The 18,107-nt window shown below is 38.9% G+C and overlaps 1 protein-coding gene across 3 annotated transcripts; it reads right to left on the reverse strand.

The window, feature by feature from the left end:
• Positions 1-379: 379 nt before the first annotated feature.
• On the reverse strand, positions 380-14,647 carry si:dkey-22i16.9 (uncharacterized). 3 transcript variants are annotated; one of them, XM_051702720.1, is made up of 8 exons: positions 14,489-14,647; positions 14,145-14,395; positions 13,892-13,970; positions 10,940-11,008; positions 8,014-8,325; positions 7,615-7,929; positions 7,236-7,517; positions 380-5,658 (listed from the first exon to the last, which is right to left on the reverse strand). In XM_051702720.1, exons 4-8 carry the CDS (start codon positions 10,989-10,991, stop codon positions 5,621-5,623), a joined length of 999 nt encoding a protein of 332 aa, XP_051558680.1. In that variant the 5' UTR covers positions 10,992-11,008; positions 13,892-13,970; positions 14,145-14,395; positions 14,489-14,647; the 3' UTR covers positions 380-5,620. The 3 variants fall into 3 exon arrangements, with proteins under 3 accessions (XP_051558680.1, XP_051558678.1, XP_051558679.1); XM_051702718.1 differs by having other exon boundaries at positions 380-5,761; positions 14,489-14,642; XM_051702719.1 differs by having other exon boundaries at positions 380-5,761; positions 13,892-14,395; positions 14,489-14,642.
• Positions 14,648-18,107: the final 3,460 nt, after the last annotated feature.

Raw genomic sequence — 18,107 nt, forward strand, 5'->3', positions numbered from 1 at the left:
TGTACATGAAAACATTTTGCGTTATAGTCTCTGTGTTCCTTGTCTGCATGTCAGTCTTAGCTAGGTCATAGACCAAATATGCATCCTCGTTATCAACCCTGGAGGTCATAAGGCCAACAAATAACTTCTACCACAAGAAAAATTTAAAACCTGTGATTTGATCTTTGCTTGTCATTGCTGAATTCTGTTTCCAAAAATGTCCACTTGAAAATAATCTAAATACTTGCAGAGAAACATGTTTATATTCTAGATTAAGGGCAGGTTTCCATGCACAGATTACAGTAATGTGTTAAAACTAATTCCAGAACTGTGATGCATAGATTTACACATATTATGCAACGTATTAAGCCACATTAATAATTTCCAACAAGTAGCATAATTTAGTTTAAAATCCCTCTTCAAGGATTTATTAATTTTTATTGTCTTACCCCATTACATTAAACATGTACTCGGATCCAAAGGAGAACAGAAAATTGTAATTTAATAAACTGTTTAAAACAACTTACAATAAATAATGTAATACTACTTTAATGTACACCAAGATTTTGGTAGAATTCAAAAAAAGTGAAGAAAAGTGACATTCAAAAGTATTTGTAATTTTTACCTTTTGCAAATATGTTTTTTTGTAATTTTCTTGCCAGATTTGTAATCACACTTGCATTCATGTAATGTGGTTTATATCGTTATATCAAAGCTAATAAAAATACACAGGCATATAAAGTATTTAAAAATATTGAATTAAATTAAACTAATATAAATGAACCACGCTTACAAGCAGAACAAAAAAAAAGAAAAGTGCAATCATCAAAAGGTAAAGAAAATAAGTGCAGTGTACAGTAATGCTTAATGAGAAAAAGCACAGGAAAACTGTTGGGTTTTCAGTTGAGCACATATGACATCATCTGGGACATGGTTTCATTTGTGGCTAGTATAACAGCTTCGCCGACTCACCATTTTGGATCTTTAGGCATTACTACAGTAAGTGGTTTGACCCTAGTGATTTAAGATGTCATATAAGGAAAAATAATGTTCTACCTGAGCCATTAATTAATTAATTTGTAAACAAGTAAAATTACATTAATGCCAGTTTGGTGGCTATCTGGAAGGCAGTCTAATAACCTGAGTATTGGTGTGATTTCTTAGCTTTGTTTGGTGTTCAACACCCAATGACTTTAATGGACTGTATTTTAAGCTTATTTACCTGAATACAATAAACAGGGTTTCTGCAGGTTTTATGAAGCTAAGTTTAAGAATTTTTAAAAGCCCTTTTTAAGTGCAACTAAATACAATTTAAGGAATCAACTGAAGGGAACACAATATGCCAATACGTTCTCTAAATGTAAATGCCTAGGGAGCACCATATTTATAGCAACACTTCAAAATTTAAAAATGCAACTTTCAACAGATCTCCATTAACTCATTTTACAAAAAATACCTTAAGGTTTGAATACCTCTGCTCCCAACCTTCTGATCAGACCCGCTGTATCAGCTATATTCCTCTACAACACTGCTGTGTCACTTACTGACAGATAAAGCAACACATACTGCCACCTATACTGTATATTGTTCAATGAATATTTAGCGATCTAATGTAAGCCATGTGGTGCAGAAATTAGGCAGTCTTCACTGTAAAATAAATGAAACAAGAGTGACCAGATTTTTAAAGTCTCAAAATGTGTGTGTGTGTGTGTATTATCATTTTCTTTCTTTTTTTTAAATGAGGGATCATTTTGTTTTTATTTAGTACTGCCCTGAAGAAGCTATTTGACATAACAGATCCTCACATATACTCCACAAGACAAAATAGTAACTGAATTTACACACACGATCCTGTTCAGAAGTTTACATTCCTTTGGTTTCTAATATGGTGTGTTGCTTTCTTGATGATTAATGACTGTTTGTGTAATAATTGTTCATGAGTCCCTGCTTTTTCCTGAGCAGTGATGATGTCCACTTAAGAAAAAACCTCCAGCTACTGTACTGTACAATTATTTGGTTTCTCAGCATTTCCTACACATTTGAGTTCTTTAGTGGCTATATGATTGAGATCCAGCTTTTGACACTTGGGACAATTGAGGGACTCATACACAACAATTACAGAGGGTGCAAACAATTACTGATGCTCAAGAAGGCAATACAAGAACCACCAAGGGGTGCAAACTTTTGAACAGGATGATGTGTGTAAATAAGAGTACATTTAGTGTTATGTAGCTTTTGAAGGGCAGTACATAAAACATATAATCTTTTATCTCTTATAGGCTATTTGCATACATTCTGAAAGGGGTGAGGAAACTTATAAAAACAGAAGGGGTATGCAAACTTCTACACTTAACTCTATAGGCTATATAGTTTCATGTAGCCTATCCTATCCATATGATGTCATATAGCATGTGTAATTATGAAATTACTTGTCATGTCAGGTACATATTTTAACACAAAATTCACAACATTGTAACCTAAAATTCAAAATACAACCCCCGCATCTCAACATTTAAGTGCTTGCACTACGTAAAAAGTGCAGTGTAGCTGTCTGAATGTGACATTGTCTGATTTACTTCCATGCTCGTGGGGATACGAACATTAAAGGTGCACTCGGCGATTCCTGTGAAACACTGTTGATATTCGAACTCAACTGTCAAAACAAACACACCTCTCCCTTCAGTGCTCCTTTGGAAGCTCCGCCCTCGATTTATCATAATCCTTCTTTTTTAGTTTATATTCGTCTGACCTTTTTCTCTTGGTCTGTTTCTCAGCAATTCGAGTTTAGAAAGTTCGCATCAGCCAGATTTGCCGTCGCTCTTCTAATGAATTTCCCTCTCGCTTTGCCCCCACCCCCCCATCCTGTGCACGCGCAAGAACCACACCCTGTTGCTGATTGGCTGGAGTAGTGTTGTGTGGATCTGTCCGATCCACTTTGTTTTTGTCCCATTTACAGAGCAAGGGCTGCATACAAATACTAGATTTTTTTTCAGCCCACCCACAGAATGGAAAACTAGCAGACTGTGAGGAGATATTTCCAGAATTTGACAAAAAAGTGTATTGGATTAGAATTACTGAATGCACCTTTAACAGTGACAGAAATATATTCGCTTACATATCCATGTGTTGCACGAAGAAATGGATCAGCTTTTTGAGCTCGTTGTTGAAAACTAGTTTTTATTGGTACATTTCTAACTTGCGCCAAGCGCATGACGTCATTGCCATGGTAACCAGATATATTTCAGCGGATTTGCTGAAAGACTAGAATGAAAGTATCGTCAAATCAACGTGCGATGCTTCAAAATTGCTTCTCTTCTCTGCAAACGATACTAAAGACAATAGCGAGAAGGAAAATGAGTATATTAAATATAATTAGAAAAAAATCAGTGAGCCTACCAGCTGAAACCGGGACATACAGGTGCTGGTCATATAATTAGAATATCATCAAAAAGTTGATTTATTTCACTAATTCCATTCAAAAAGTGAAACTTGTATATTATATTCATTCATTCAAATGTTTATTTCTTTTAATTTTGATGATTATAACTGACAACTAAGGAAAATCCCAAATTCAGTATCTCAGAAAATTAGAATATTGTGAAAAGGTTCAATATTGAAGACACCTGGTGCCACACTCTAATCAGCTAATTAACTCAAAACACCTGCAAAGGCCTTTAAATGGTCTCTCAGTCTAGTTCTGTACGCTACACAATCATGGGGAAGACTGCTGACTTGACAGTTGTCCAAAAGACGACCATTGACATGTTGCACAAGGAGGGCAAGACACAAAAGGTCATTGCAAAAGAGGCTGGCTGTTCACAGAGCTCTGTGTCCAAGCACATTAATAGAGAGGCGAAGGGAAGGAAAAGATGTGGTAGAAAAAAGTGTACAAGCAATAGGGATAACCGCACCCTGGAGAGGATTGTGAAACAAAACCCATTCAAAAATGTGGGGGAGGACCACTACGCACAGACGTATGCAAGACATGGGTTTCAGCTGTCGCATTCCTTGTGTCAAGCAACTCTTGAACAACAGACAGCGTCTGAAGCGTCTCGCCTGGGCTAAAGACAAAAAGGACTGGACTGCTGCTGAGTGGTCCAAAGTTATGTTCTCTGATGAAAGTAAATTTTGCATTTCCTTTGGAAATCAGGGTCCCAAAGTCTGGAGGAAGAGAGGAGAGGCACACAATCCACGTTGCTTGAGGTCCAGTGTAAAGTTTCCACAGTCAGTGATGGTTTGGGGTGCCATGTCATCTGCTGGTGTTGGTCCACTGTGTTTTCTGAGGTCCAAGGTCAACGCAGCCGTATACCAGGAAGTTTTAGAGCACTTCATGCTTCCTGCTGCTGACCAACTTTATGGAGGTGCAGATTTCATTTTCCAACAGGACTTGGCACCTGCACACAGTGCCAAAGCAACCAGTATCTGGTTTAAGGACCATGGTATCCCTGTTCTTAATTGGCCAGCAAACTCGCCTGACCTTAACCCCATAGAAAATCTATGGGGTATTGTGTAGAGGAAGATGCAATATGCCAGACCCAACAATGCAGAAGAGCTGAAGGCCACTATCAGAGCAACCTGGGCTCTCATAACACCTGAGCAGTGCCACAGACTGATCGACTCCATGCCACACCACATTGCTGCAGTAATTCAGGCAAAAGGAGCCTTTGTTGGCCAAGATTTCTAAAAATCCTTTCTTTGTATTGGTCTTAAGTAATATTCTAAATTTCTGAGATACTGAATTTGGGATTTTCCTTAGTTGTCAGTTATAATCATCAAAATTAAAAGAAATAAACATTTGAAATATATCAGTCTGTGTGTAATGAATGAATATAATATACAAGTTTCACTTTTTGAATGGAATTAGTGAAATAAATCAACTTTTTGATGATATTCTAATTATATGACCAGCACCTCTACATTGTTTAGAGAATTGTCGGGACACACCTCTTAAAAATGGGATGTCTTGTCACCCTACTTAAACGCAATGAGAAAACAATCCCTCATACAACATTTAATGCCATGACCTTATGATTTAAGACTTGTTGCTCCGATTTAATACCTTTTCAAGGCCTTAATTTGCTGAAGTGCGAATTTAGACTTTTTAAAATCTGCGGAAACCCTGATTAAACATTTTAATTCCACTTTATACACATGAAACTTGCTAAAGTGGACCAGCATACTCATTGTTGACTACTTTCTTCATATACGGTTCATTGGCACAGTTATGCAGAACCCCAAGAAAGCCCTTAAAAAGAATGTACCAGAGCATATTGTTCAAACCATGGAGCCCTTTTTTGTTGAGTATTTTTGTTCACATTTCAGAAATTTTCAGCAGACCCCAGTTTGAGAAATGCTGCAATAGGACAGCAGAAGAGAAAACTTAAGCAGTTCATAATTTCCATTAATGCATTCCTATATTGTTTAACTTGTTTCTCCCACTCTTAGTCCCCATAAAATACCAGGTGTGTAGATCTCTCCTCTGCAATGTTGTCCTGCTTCTCAGTGGTCATCACAGGCATCAAAGGTGTGGTCTCCTCTATAGGAGCATGAGGAGTGGGAGGCCGCTCTGAAATACTGTTTTGGCCCGTCTCCTGCTCTGACAATCCAATCTGTTCAGGTTCGCTCAATGATGCTGGACTGATTACCAGTGAAATGTCCCTTTGCTGTGTCTGCGTCTTTCTATGATATTGACACCAAAAGATTGTGGCGATAAGGCAAATGCAAAAGAGAACAAAACCAGCTGGTACGGATATAGCTATGAAGTGATTTCTTTGGGCGAGCCCTGTGGACAACACAGACAATTTATTTCAATAAATATATCCTTAATATTCAAAAATATGCACAAAAATAATTACAATATTTCATATTTACACAACTGGGCAACTGGTTAAAATCCAATTCAATATTTTCACGCACACTCTGATTAAACATCATTAGGGTTTTGGAGGAGATGAGACAGATTGATCGCATGTTAGCTGGTACAGGAGAAACGAACTATTTAGGGCTGGGCGATAAAATGATATAGATATTAATCGGAAACTTTTTGAAAAAGATGTTCTACATCTAGACGATCGGATCAGGAACGTCTCACTAAAAAACACAAACAGTTTGGCAAAGTTATTCACACAACTAGCTTACTGAATCACAGTCATGAAATCAACCTGTTAGGAAGTATAGCCTGCTGTCATGGAAAACGGCAACGAGGCTCAGTAGCTGCTAGCTAGCTATCCGGCTAATACGATATCGCTGTGTATCGAACAAGACAGCACTGACAACACAATACAGCTATTAACTGAACACAACAGCAACTTCGACATCAACATCATTGCTGTTTATTTATGTACTGTATAGTTAAATGTTTTTTCATGATGTACTGTAAAGCGCTGTCACGGGCAAGAACATGTTTCTTCTTCTTGTGATGTTTATTGGCGGTTGGCAATCCAGCTTTTGGTGCAGTGGAGTCATACGTACGCTGAAGATGATGAAATTGATAAAATTTCATCAAACAGGTCACACACATTATGTAGGACTAATCCCTAAACTAAGAGTACTTTAATCTTTCTGAAACCGAGCATGATCATAAATTAAAGCCAATGTACTAAAAGAAACTAAACTGTATGGATACATTTAATTACTGTTCTGCTTCTCAGTCAAGCTCCAGCAGCATTAAATCTGTATCATATCTAATAATAATAATAATTAAGAGAAAACTTGGAAACAAATGATATTATGAATATAACTAATATTATGAATCTATCAGTTTTTTCATTACTGCTATGAGTGGGGGGAAAACAAACTGTGTCAGAGACCCGGTTTACGATAAAAATCGTGAATTTGCGCATATGCAGCGAGTGCCGAAGCGAGCGAGTCGGATTGATCTCTTCCACTGACTGTGTGTTTGACACCACTGATGTAGTGCATGGCTCAAAGAGTAGGTGGGAATATTTGAGAGCTGTGATTAATAGTTTGTCACAGTTAATTGCGCTCTGGGAGCCAAGCACCAGCAAGTTCAAAAACACAACAACCAAGGACACAGAGCAACTTATTATAAGCAACTTTGTGCTTGTTTTTTTTTCTTGGGTTGCGTTTTTATGGGCTTATTTCTAGATAAATTATAAAACGAGTGGGCCAAATCACATGTAAAACAGGCCAGGTCACTGGGATTTTTCTCTGCGCTCCCGATGGTCATTCCAGGCCTGAACAGATCTGTTTTAAACCATAACAATCTTAACTGGATTGATTTAAATTAAACATACCCTCCACAGTGACTGTGTTGACACTAATGACTTCACCCATCTGGTCTTTCACAGTAAATGTCCCACAATCAGATGCTGTCAACCCATGCAGCACAAGAGAGTAATTAAGGACAGACACTCGGTCATTGTAGCCAGGGCTGCATGTAGCTTTGCCTCTCTTCACACTGCAGACCAGCATCTCAGCTGCCTTTGACTTGTTGAAAGTTAGTGTGGCTGGGTCTGAGCTGAACAGGTTCAGGGTGAGATTATCACCAGACTTTTTAGAAAGAGAAAGCTGGTGAGCTGAAGAAAGAATTGAACATTGGTTTTAATACAACAACTCTTTTTCTGGAGGAAAACATAGGTGGAAAATGACAAATAAAAACAAACATTTAACAACCTTTAATGTTGAGAGTGATGGCTCCGGGATGCCCATGTTCCTCTTGTGTTTTGTGATAGCACCGGTATAACCCCTTATCTGTTGTGGTGACCCTAAGTATGGTAAGGGAAAGATCTCCCTCCCTGTAGTGATTTACTGAAACCCTGCCTGCAAAGCCTGAACCGTGGTGTGTTATCCCATTTTGAACTTGCAAAACTGTTTGATCTTCTCTTTTCCACAGGATGTTTACATCATTATTATCTATATTTTTCTCTGTACGTGCATAGCAGAATAGCGTGACATTGTCTCCAAATGAGGCATTCACAGTGTTGGGTACTATATAGTGGAAAGACACAAAACAAAAAATCAGACATCATCATGATTACTACATAATGCTGAACTAATGAAGTTAGAACCTACCAAAAACTTCCAAGTAGACTCTACATACAAATGCTGAATCACAATAAGCCTCGTACCAGCCTTCATCATTGTACAGGGAAGGATGTATGGTGAGAGACAGGGTTCCATGCTTGATCTTTTCAGATGAAAGACTTACTCTGTTCTTAAAGCCATCTCCTTCAGTACAAGGCTCTTGGACACATTTTAAAACCTCAAGGTTTTCACGATTAGCTGTCCATAAAACAGCTCCATCACATGTCTCATTACATGTGAGAACAGCAGTATCCCTCAAATTTACTGCAACAGGGATTGAAAATCCAGCTAAAATGGGCACTAGCAGGAAAGAAACCATTAAAAACAATTTTAGATGAAAATATTTGATTAAGCAAATTATCTTTTAAGTGTGTTTTCAGCAAGACAATGTTTTAAAAACAGGGTTGTGAGGACATATCAGAATACTTAATGGTTAAAATGAGTAATGACAATGTATTCATTCACAATGAAATACACACTGCCTGGCCAAAAAAAAAAAACTGCATACTCTAATATTTCATTGGACCACCTTTAGCTTTGATTTCAACAACCTTACACAATGTCACTAAGGGTGTAACGGTTCACTAATCTCACGATTCGGTTCGGTTCACGATACTGAACTCACAGTTTGGTTCATTTCACGATTCTTTAAACTAAACTGAGGACTGGTTTTTCCAGCAGGACAGTGCTCCATGCCACACAGCCAGGTCAATCAAGGTGTGGATGGAGGAGCACCGGATCAAGACCCTGTCATGGCCAGCCTAATCTCCAGACCTGAACCCCATTGAAAACCTCTGGATTGTGATCAAGAGGAAGATGGATGGCCACAAGCCATCAAACAAAGCCGAGCTGCTTGAATTTTTGCGCCAGGAGTGGCATAAAGTCACCTAACAGCAATGTGAAAGACTGGTAGAGAGCATGCCAAGATGCATGAAAGCTGTGATTGAAAATCAGGGTTATTCCACCAGATATTGATTTCTGAACTATTCCTCAGTTAAAACATCAGTATTGTGTTGTTTAAAAAATGAATATGAACTCATTTTCTTTGCATTATTTGAGGTCTGAAAACATGGCATCTTTTTTGTTATTTTGACCAGTTGTCATTTTCTGCAAATAAATGCTATAAATGACAATATTTTTTTTTTTTTGGAATTTGGAAGAAATGCTGCCAGTAGTTTATAGAATAAAACAAAAATGTTCATTTTACTCAAACACATACCTATAAATAGTAAATCCAGAGAAACTGATCATTTTGCAGTGGTCTCTTAATTTTTTCCAGAGCTGTATATAGTAGATTAATATGGGACTCTCATTAAATCGCTGTAAACTATAATTTTCTCTCACGCAGTCAGAGCAGATCAGTCTCGTGCTTCAAACGGACATTCGATACCTTGCGCTGAAAAGGCGCGTCTCTTTCCTGCTGCTGGTTTCACTTTAAGTTTCAGCCATAAACTCATCATACAACACCTGTGGCTTCTAGTGTGCAATCGTATTTTAGAGCTCCCTGTATCCAATGAAGCGATTTCCATTTGTATACCTGCGTTATGTATGCTCGGTTGCACGCACTGGATAGAACGGATGCTAAAATAATGTTAAAAAAATTAAAAACCGTCCTCTCCATGATGTGCATCATCACATTTTTGAACCGCAATGTATCGTGCCACGTTAAACCATTATACCCCTAAACGTCACAAAATGTATTTCCATCCAGAGTTTCCGTCCAAAGTCGCATACTCTAACCTTTTGTTTTCTAACCTTTCGTCGTGGCACTGTTTTAACAACATTATGCAATGTCACAACATTTATTTCCATCCAGAGTTGCATTAATTTTTGGCCAAGATCTTGTATTGATGACAGGAGAGTGGAACCAATCCGTGAAGTCTTCTCCAGCACATCCCAAAGACTTTCAATGGGGTTAAGGTCAGGACTCTGTGGTGGCCAATTCATGTGTGAAAATGAATCCTCACATTCCCTGAACCACTCTTTCACAATTTGAGGCTGATGAATTATTGGCATTGTTGTCCTGTAGTATGCCCGTGCCATCATGGAAGAAAAAATCCATTGATGGGATAGCCTGGTAATTCAGTACATTCAGGTAGACAGCTGACTTCATTTTATTGCCACATAACGTTGCTGAGCCTAGACCTGAATAATTGAAGCAACCCCAGATCATAATACTGCCTCCAGAGGCTTGTACAGTGGGCACTATGCATGATGGGTGCATCACTTCATGCACTTCGCTTCTTACCCTGATGCGCCCATCGCTTTGGAATAGGGTAAATCTGGACTCATCAGCCCACATTATCTTTTTCCATCTTTATGCTCCCCAGCAAATTGAAGTTTTTTTTTCCGATTAGCCTCACTAACAAGTGGCTTTCTTGTGGCCACACAGCTGTTTAGACCCAATCCTCTAAGTTCTCGTCGCATTGTGCGTGTGGAAATGCTCTTACTTTCACTATTAAATACAGCCGTGAATTCTACTGTCGATTTTATTATGATGTGACTTCAAGCGTTTTAGTGATCTCCAATTACGATCATTCAAGATTTTTTTCCGACTACATTTCTTCCGCGAAGCTGAGAGTTAACCACTATCCTTCCAGGATTTAATAATGCGTTTGACAGTTCTTAACCCAATTCCAGTGATTTCAGCAATCTCCTTTTCTTTGCTTGATGCAGGCCAATAATTTGCCCCTTCTGAAACACAGTAACATCTTTTCCACGACCACAGGATACGTCGTCTGACATGGTTGTTTAAGAAATGAGAAGCTACTGCACCAGTTAGGGTTAAAAGAATTGTTGCCAGCTGAAACATATTAATCACTGCAGTAATGATCCAATCATAGGCTTTTAAGTATCTCCTTATTTAAATCCAAACAGCGACTTTTTTTTTTTTGCCAGGCAGTGTAGATCTTACCATAAAATATTATGAGAAAAATATGTCTCCATGGAGATTGAAATGGCCTCATGGTTGGTCTAATGGCATCTGGAACAATAAAAAAAAAAAAGAAAGAAAGAAAAAAAGAGAGAGAATATGGTTTGTAGACAAAAGAGAGTTGGGACTATGGAAAATGTAATAAAAAACACACAAAAAAAACCAACAAAAAAACATGAAAAAGACAAGAAAAAAAAAAACACTGCACCCAGTTACTACATTTCCAGTAACTTTCTAACCAACTCATTACAAGTTAGAGGAGTGTGGTAATAGACAGCGCCGTATCTACAATATACATTGAGGGGGACAAGTCTCCCCCAATAATCAGATATGGCCAAATTGTCCCCCCCAATAATTGATATACTTGTTGCTGTTCTGCTGCAGTTCATTATGCACCATTGTCTAATTGGCATTAAGTTGTTGCAGGAATAACATAATGGTTTAAAAAAAACTTTTTTTTTTTTTTTTTGCGTGCACAGTAGTCTAACACAGATTGTCAATGTCATTTGTCAATCAAATCGATGAAGGCGGGACTCAAGTTTAAGAAGCTGGGCGGGAACCTCATGGATTATTCCAGCGCCACGCAGCAAGCACACATCAGTGTCAGCAGTTCAGGTTAAGAGTGTTAGAGTCATGTAAACACTAACACTCCTTTAAAATGTTTAAGTCCTGCATGCCAGGTGATAAAAAATCTGGAATCATGTCTAACAGTCACATTAAGTCCTCTTTGCAACCTGAACTTCATCAGAATGTAGATTTTCTAACACCAGCTCTGAAAAAGCTTGATGCAGCGCTACAAATGGTGAAATAGCACACAGGTGTTTTGAGATGCATTAATAAATATTGAAATTATTTTTACGTTAACATGTCTAAAAAAAAAAAAAGAAAATGCGACAGTCCTGCACAACAAATTGTAAAACAGAAAGCAAGTGTCTTGAGATGCGTTTATAAATATTAAAGTTCTTTTAAACTTTACAGTTAGTTGTGGCACAGTGATCAAAGACATCTGTCCAGTGTATGTTTACATGGCCTCGACGCAGGTGTGAACACTAATAGCCTGTAACTCGCCCTATAGCCTACTTGGAAAAACTGACCCAAACCTGGCCCAAAACCTGTAGGTTTGTCGGGTACCATTGGACTCAGATCGGGTTGAAGACCTCTAAACACGTGCAGGTTAACCAAATAGCGATGTTGGTATTTGAATACCATGCACATCCCAATTAATAACACATGATTTTGGATCGGTTCATAATTAAAAAGTAGCTACATATAACTGGCCATGTAAGACATTGCTCCAAACTTTTCTTCCGTCAATTTGAAAAATCCAACCAAATCTGGCAAATGTACTGTAGCACATAAAAGTTAACGTAGTCACGTGACACGTCATGGGGAGCCTCCATGGTGTACCGGCTCATGGGCCTCTCAGTTCTTAATCCTTCTTTGCTTATAAGATGTCAGTATAGAACTAAACTTGTAATATTTGACCACTGTTTTATGACTGAAATGTTTTACCAACCAACATTAATTTCCAAGGGTTCAAACTATTGACCATTTGTCGAAATTCGCCAATTTGAAATTAAAAATATGTCACGTTCAGTACGTGATTCGTTTGTCAATCATAATTTCGAATGAGAAAACTTTGACAGAGCAGTTTTCAGCATGTCAAGCTTAAGATAAAGAGCAAATGTGCGTATATTGTAAAGGAATTGAATGAGCTTCTGAAGCAGCTTTTTAGAAAATTCACTTGATATTGTCTTAGAAAATGATCTATAAAACAATGTAGAGCATTATCACCCTCAGATTAGAACTAGAACATGGTAAGACCTGTGGCCACTGAGTTTTTAGGTTGTGGCAGGGACAGTGTCATATATTTTTAATGCAAATATGATTAGGTAATAATTTCAAATCAATTTAAGATTTTCAAAATAATGTCTTTGTCTTTCATTAATTCTGAATTTTGTACAGCATCTCCTAAGGGTCTTCTTTTAAAAGAGACCATTTTATTTTGAGGATGAGCCACAAAAGGAATTTTTTGCAATCCAAAAGGATTGAGGAAAATGTACTTTTACTCACTCTTATGTTGTTCAAAACCCATATGCTTAAAATAGATATTTTAAGCAGCTCTGTTCCATAGAATAACCGTTTATAGTGAGCAGGAGCTGTCGAGCTTCAAAAAGGACAAATACTATAAAGCACTATTAAAGGTTCAGTATAAAGACATCGTAACAGAAGTTCATATGACAAGTGCACTATATTCCAAGCTTTCTGGGGCCACACAACAGCTATGTGTTGCATGGACTACTTTTATTATGTTTTTATAATGATTTTGTTTTCTTTGGACCTTGACAGTAGTGGTCAATATGAATCTTTAAAGAAAAGATTGATTTAATGTTTTATGGGGGGGAAAATAAAATGAGGCATAACTTGAGGGTAGTAAATAATTTTGAGTATTTTCTTTTTGCTAGCTAGCTGACAGTCATGTAATTTTACAGATACATCAGTGATGAAAAGAAATTCAAATTATATTCATCTTGTCTTTTAGACAGCACAAAAAAGAAACAAAAGATGACTAAAACAGGCAAATTGCTAGCAAGGCAGACACAGTGTTTGTCTTGTACTGTGTGAACTTAACAAAAAAAAAAAAAAACATCTTTTAAAACCAAAAATTATTAAACTTTGGGCCATTTAAAGCCTTTATTCATAAAATTATTGCATTCAGAGCCTTTACTATTTTAAGTTCCAAAGAGGACAATTATTTTTTGACCTAAACACCTGTGAGTTCAAAACATGGTTACGGCCTTGGAAATGGACAGGTGTGATTTGCTCCATCTCCATCATGTGTTCACAGAACATAAAAGTGCAGTTAGAACAACAAGTGTTTATGCAGATGTATTCAGATGACAAGTGTATAGGCCCTGTAGTGCCTTTACATACCTGCTCTGTTATTTGGTCGCTAGAATGTCTTTCCAAGGCCTCTCCGCTGCGCTTTAAAAATATTGCACTGCAGTTCTTTCTAAAAATAAAAAAAATAAATAAAATAAAATAAAATAAATAAAAAAAACACTTTCTAAATCCCACGTGGATTAAGCAGAGACGACAGTGTGCTAAACTATGGTCCACATACTTAACATTTCCGATCAACTTTATAATACAGCTTCAATCGATGTATAAAAACGAATTATATTACCGGGTAGATCGAGGGTCTTCGCTAAAAAAGCATATGCTTCGTCGAAGACGTTGTCAAGACGCGTCCTCAAGAGACAGAATCAAGCATTCAACTGAATCTTTAGTGCCATGAACAACATAATCACTATTCTACTGTTTTAAACGGAAGAACTGTAAACTGGGAAGTCGAGCAGGGCCAAAAAAAAATTGTTTCTTCTTCTTGTGTGTTAATGGCTGTTGGCAAACCAGCTTGCATTACCGCCACCAACTGAACTGGGGGTAAAAAATGATAATGATAATTATTATGAATAAATGATCATAAATAAATAAAATAGAAAACAATACAAATATATGTATTCTAATTACATTCTCGAATCCAATCCTGTTGCCTGTTATACATCTCATCACATCATCACTCATATCTAATTTCCCTTGATTTTTATCCAGAAGATTTCCTAATGGCATGATTTGAAACCCTTTTGCCTGCTATTTTGAATGTAATACTTGTCTGTCATTGCTATCCACAATATTTTCAGCGAGTCCACTGTTTTATGACAGGTGAGCGGAACTTCCGGTTGGCTAGCGGAAGTATTGTTTTGTGTACAGTCGTAGCAGTTAGCTAGCGTTTCTTACTGTGAGATTCCTGCTTTAAAACATTGTAAAATGTTTTTGAAAATGTATCGGACAATGTGTGTAGTTAATCACTGTTGAGCGAAACTAAAGTTTGGGTTAAAACAATAATGTTATGATCAGAAACCTCCCACAAAAATAGCGCTCCACCCAATGCTTCTCCGTCCACCACCCGGCTGCCTACAGAAGGACTGACTTAAGAACATCTGTTTGGGGAAAAACACGGAATAATTTGTTTGTGTGCTCTTTTCACTTTATTGACAACAAGTCAACAGCGGAGAATACTTAACCTATCCCCCGTTATGGCTCGGCTGTGATAGACGTTCAGAAACGGAGCGCCGTGAACTCTAAATATAACAATATAACAATTAAATAGCATAATTCTGACAACGCGCATGTGTGTACGTGTACATGTGCTGAAAGTTCATTAGAAACTTTAAATATATGTTAATTTCTATTCAGCGTTGGCCTTTGCATTTGCTTCACGTGTTTTGAAGACAGTTTAAAAACGAACAGTGGTATTTATTCCTTCCAGATAAGTTTGGTTAAATGAACTGTGGTGATATTTTATCTGTTTCATTCTGTGATGCTCAATGGGTGAATTCTATACTGGAAGACCATAATTATGAGATGTGACATAGGTAGTGAGATGGTTTATGATGCTTAAAATGAATTGTAATTTGATTTCCCTTTACCCTGCAAATTTCCTTCATTTGCAGGATGTCCATGTCTTTCCTTTAGGGGGAAAAAAATAAAAAATTATTTGAAAAAAAAATGTGGACATTATTATTCAGTATAAATGAAATGTATTTGTGAAGTGCTTTTAATAATACATATTGTTTCAAAGTTGTTGTACAGAGAATATTGATATTTGTGAACAGTGTTTATAATGTTTGTCCAAATAAATGTATTTATATTACATATGGTTCTTTCTGTATGGCACAGTTTACTGTGTTTGCTAGTGCATCTTTATTTCCTTGACAAGAAAAATAAAGTCAATAAAGTCAGTCTCTGAACAGGGTCGGTCGTTCTGGCAACACCAAACATTTCATATTGGTTTAGGCTAGGGTGACCAGACATCACCATTTTCAGGGGACAGTACCGGTTTTTGACTGGAGCTGTCCCCGGAAATGTCCCCGTTTTTATTGAGCGTTCAAAACAGTCCGCTAAGTGAAAATACATGGCAAGAAAGCTGCTATTGAAGCCCACCGGCAACAAGGTCAATCTTGTACTGTTCATTTTTACCAATAGAGGGGGCTGCTCGCTATAGCAGCTTTAAGGCATTCGTCTTCCTTTACTGATTACTTGTTTGTGCCAGTTTTTCCATTAAGAAAATCATCACCGTTGTCAGCTTCGAGGTGAGGTGAAGCTTCAATTCAAACACACAAACAGCTTCTCAGCCGAGCTCTCTCTGCCTTTCGGTGGACTGGGCCTTCTTTTATCTCCCCCGACTCTCACTGTGAACACGGAGTTGATAATTAGTCAAAATTCATCTCAGTTGGATGTCTTACTGCTTTCCCTCTCCCCAGATGGGCGAACCGGGGAACCATCCGGACTGCCCACTCCCCCCCCTTTTCTGGAGAGGAAGTCCGTGACTGCCATATGTGCCCATGGTCTGTGGACCACCTCGAACTTAAATGGCTGGAGTGCCAGATACCAACGGGTGATCTGGGCATTGGCATCCTTCATGCGGTGGAACCACTGGAGCGGCGCGTGGTCCGAACAGAGGGTGAATGCTTGCCCCAACAAATAGTAGCGGAGAGTGAGGACCACCCGCTTGATGGCCAGACACTCCTTCTCTATGGTGCTGTACTTCGTCTCTCTCATAGACAGCTTCCGACTAATGTACAGCACCGGGTGCTCCTCCCCCTCCACCACTTGGGATAGAACAGCACCCAGCCCCCTGTCCGATGCGTCCGTCTGTAAAACAAAAGGGAGAGAGAAATCAAGGGAATGCAGAAGCGGCCCGCCACAAAGTGCAGCTTTTACCTGCGAAAGCTTGTTGGCATGGCTCCGTCCACTGGACCGGGTCTGGGGCTCCCTTTTTAGTGAGATCAGTCAGCGGGCTGGTGATGTCGGAAAAATTAGGCGCAAACCTTCGATAGAAACTGTCTCACCTCCTTTTTGGTCTTGGGTCTCAGGCAGGTCACAATCATTGCGGTTTTATCAATCTGAGGTTGCACCTGCCCATGACCCAATTGGAACTCCAGATACCGTACCTCCACCCACCCAGTTGCATACTTCTTCGGGTTTGCTGTGAGCCCTGCTCGTCGCAGCGACCTCAGAACCACCCTCAGATGCTGCATATGCCGTTGCCGATCATTACTGTAAATAATGATATCATCCAAATAAGCAGCGGCAAATGCAGCATGAGGTCTCATCACTCGGTCCATAAGACACTGAAACGTAGCCGGGGCCCCAAATAAAGGCCGTTTTCTCACGAGACATCGGCTTTAAGGATAAAAGTGAACTGAGCCCAACCGATGGAGCAGTTCGTCAATACAATTTTTCTATTATGCCCATATCGAGCATGGCCTTTAATTCTTCCCGTACTACTTGTTTCTTGTGTTCAGGTAAGCGGTAGGGACGACTACGTACCACTACCCCTGGGGTTGTCTCGATGTACCGTTTTATGAGATTAGTATGGCCAGGGAGAGGCGAGAACACGTCAGAGAAATTATTTTGCAACTGGCAACCTCCGTTGTGACGGCGAGAGGTGGTCTCCGCAAGGGACCGGGGTGAACTTATTGGCTTTTAGACTCACCTCCAGGCCGAGCTCCTCCCTCTCAGGAAATACCATCACCAAGGAGACCGCGTCTCTCCATGGTTTTGTAGGTTGAGGTGGTAAATTTGAAGAGCCCCACCTCTATCCGAACACACTACCTCATCATCGACTTCCCCATCTCGCCATGTGACCTCAAAGGGCCCTTGCCACTTTGCGAGTAATTTAGAGCTCGATGTGGGCAGTAATACAAGAACTTTATCTCCTGGTGCAAATTCCCATAGCCGAGCTCCCCTATTATACAGACTGACATTCTTGAGCCTGTAGCAAATTCTCCAGTGATAGTCGGCCCAGTGTGTAGAGTTTTGCTCTCAGGTCAAGAACGTATTGAATTTCATTTTTGCTTTGTGAAGGTCCCGCCTCCCAAAGATCTTACTTTTTGTAGAAATGTCCTCTGGTCTAATGAAACAAAAACTGAACTGTTTGGCCATAATGACCATTATGTTTGGAGGTAAAAGGGTGAGGCTTGCAAGCCAAAGGACACCATCCCAACCATGAAGCATGGGGGTGGCAGCACCATTTTGTGGGGTGCTTTGCTGCAGGAGGGACTGGTGTATTTCACAAAATAGGTGG

This window comes from Myxocyprinus asiaticus, chromosome 7, assembly GCF_019703515.2.
Source record: "Myxocyprinus asiaticus isolate MX2 ecotype Aquarium Trade chromosome 7, UBuf_Myxa_2, whole genome shotgun sequence".
NCBI classification, from domain to species: domain Eukaryota; kingdom Metazoa; phylum Chordata; class Actinopteri; order Cypriniformes; family Catostomidae; genus Myxocyprinus; species Myxocyprinus asiaticus.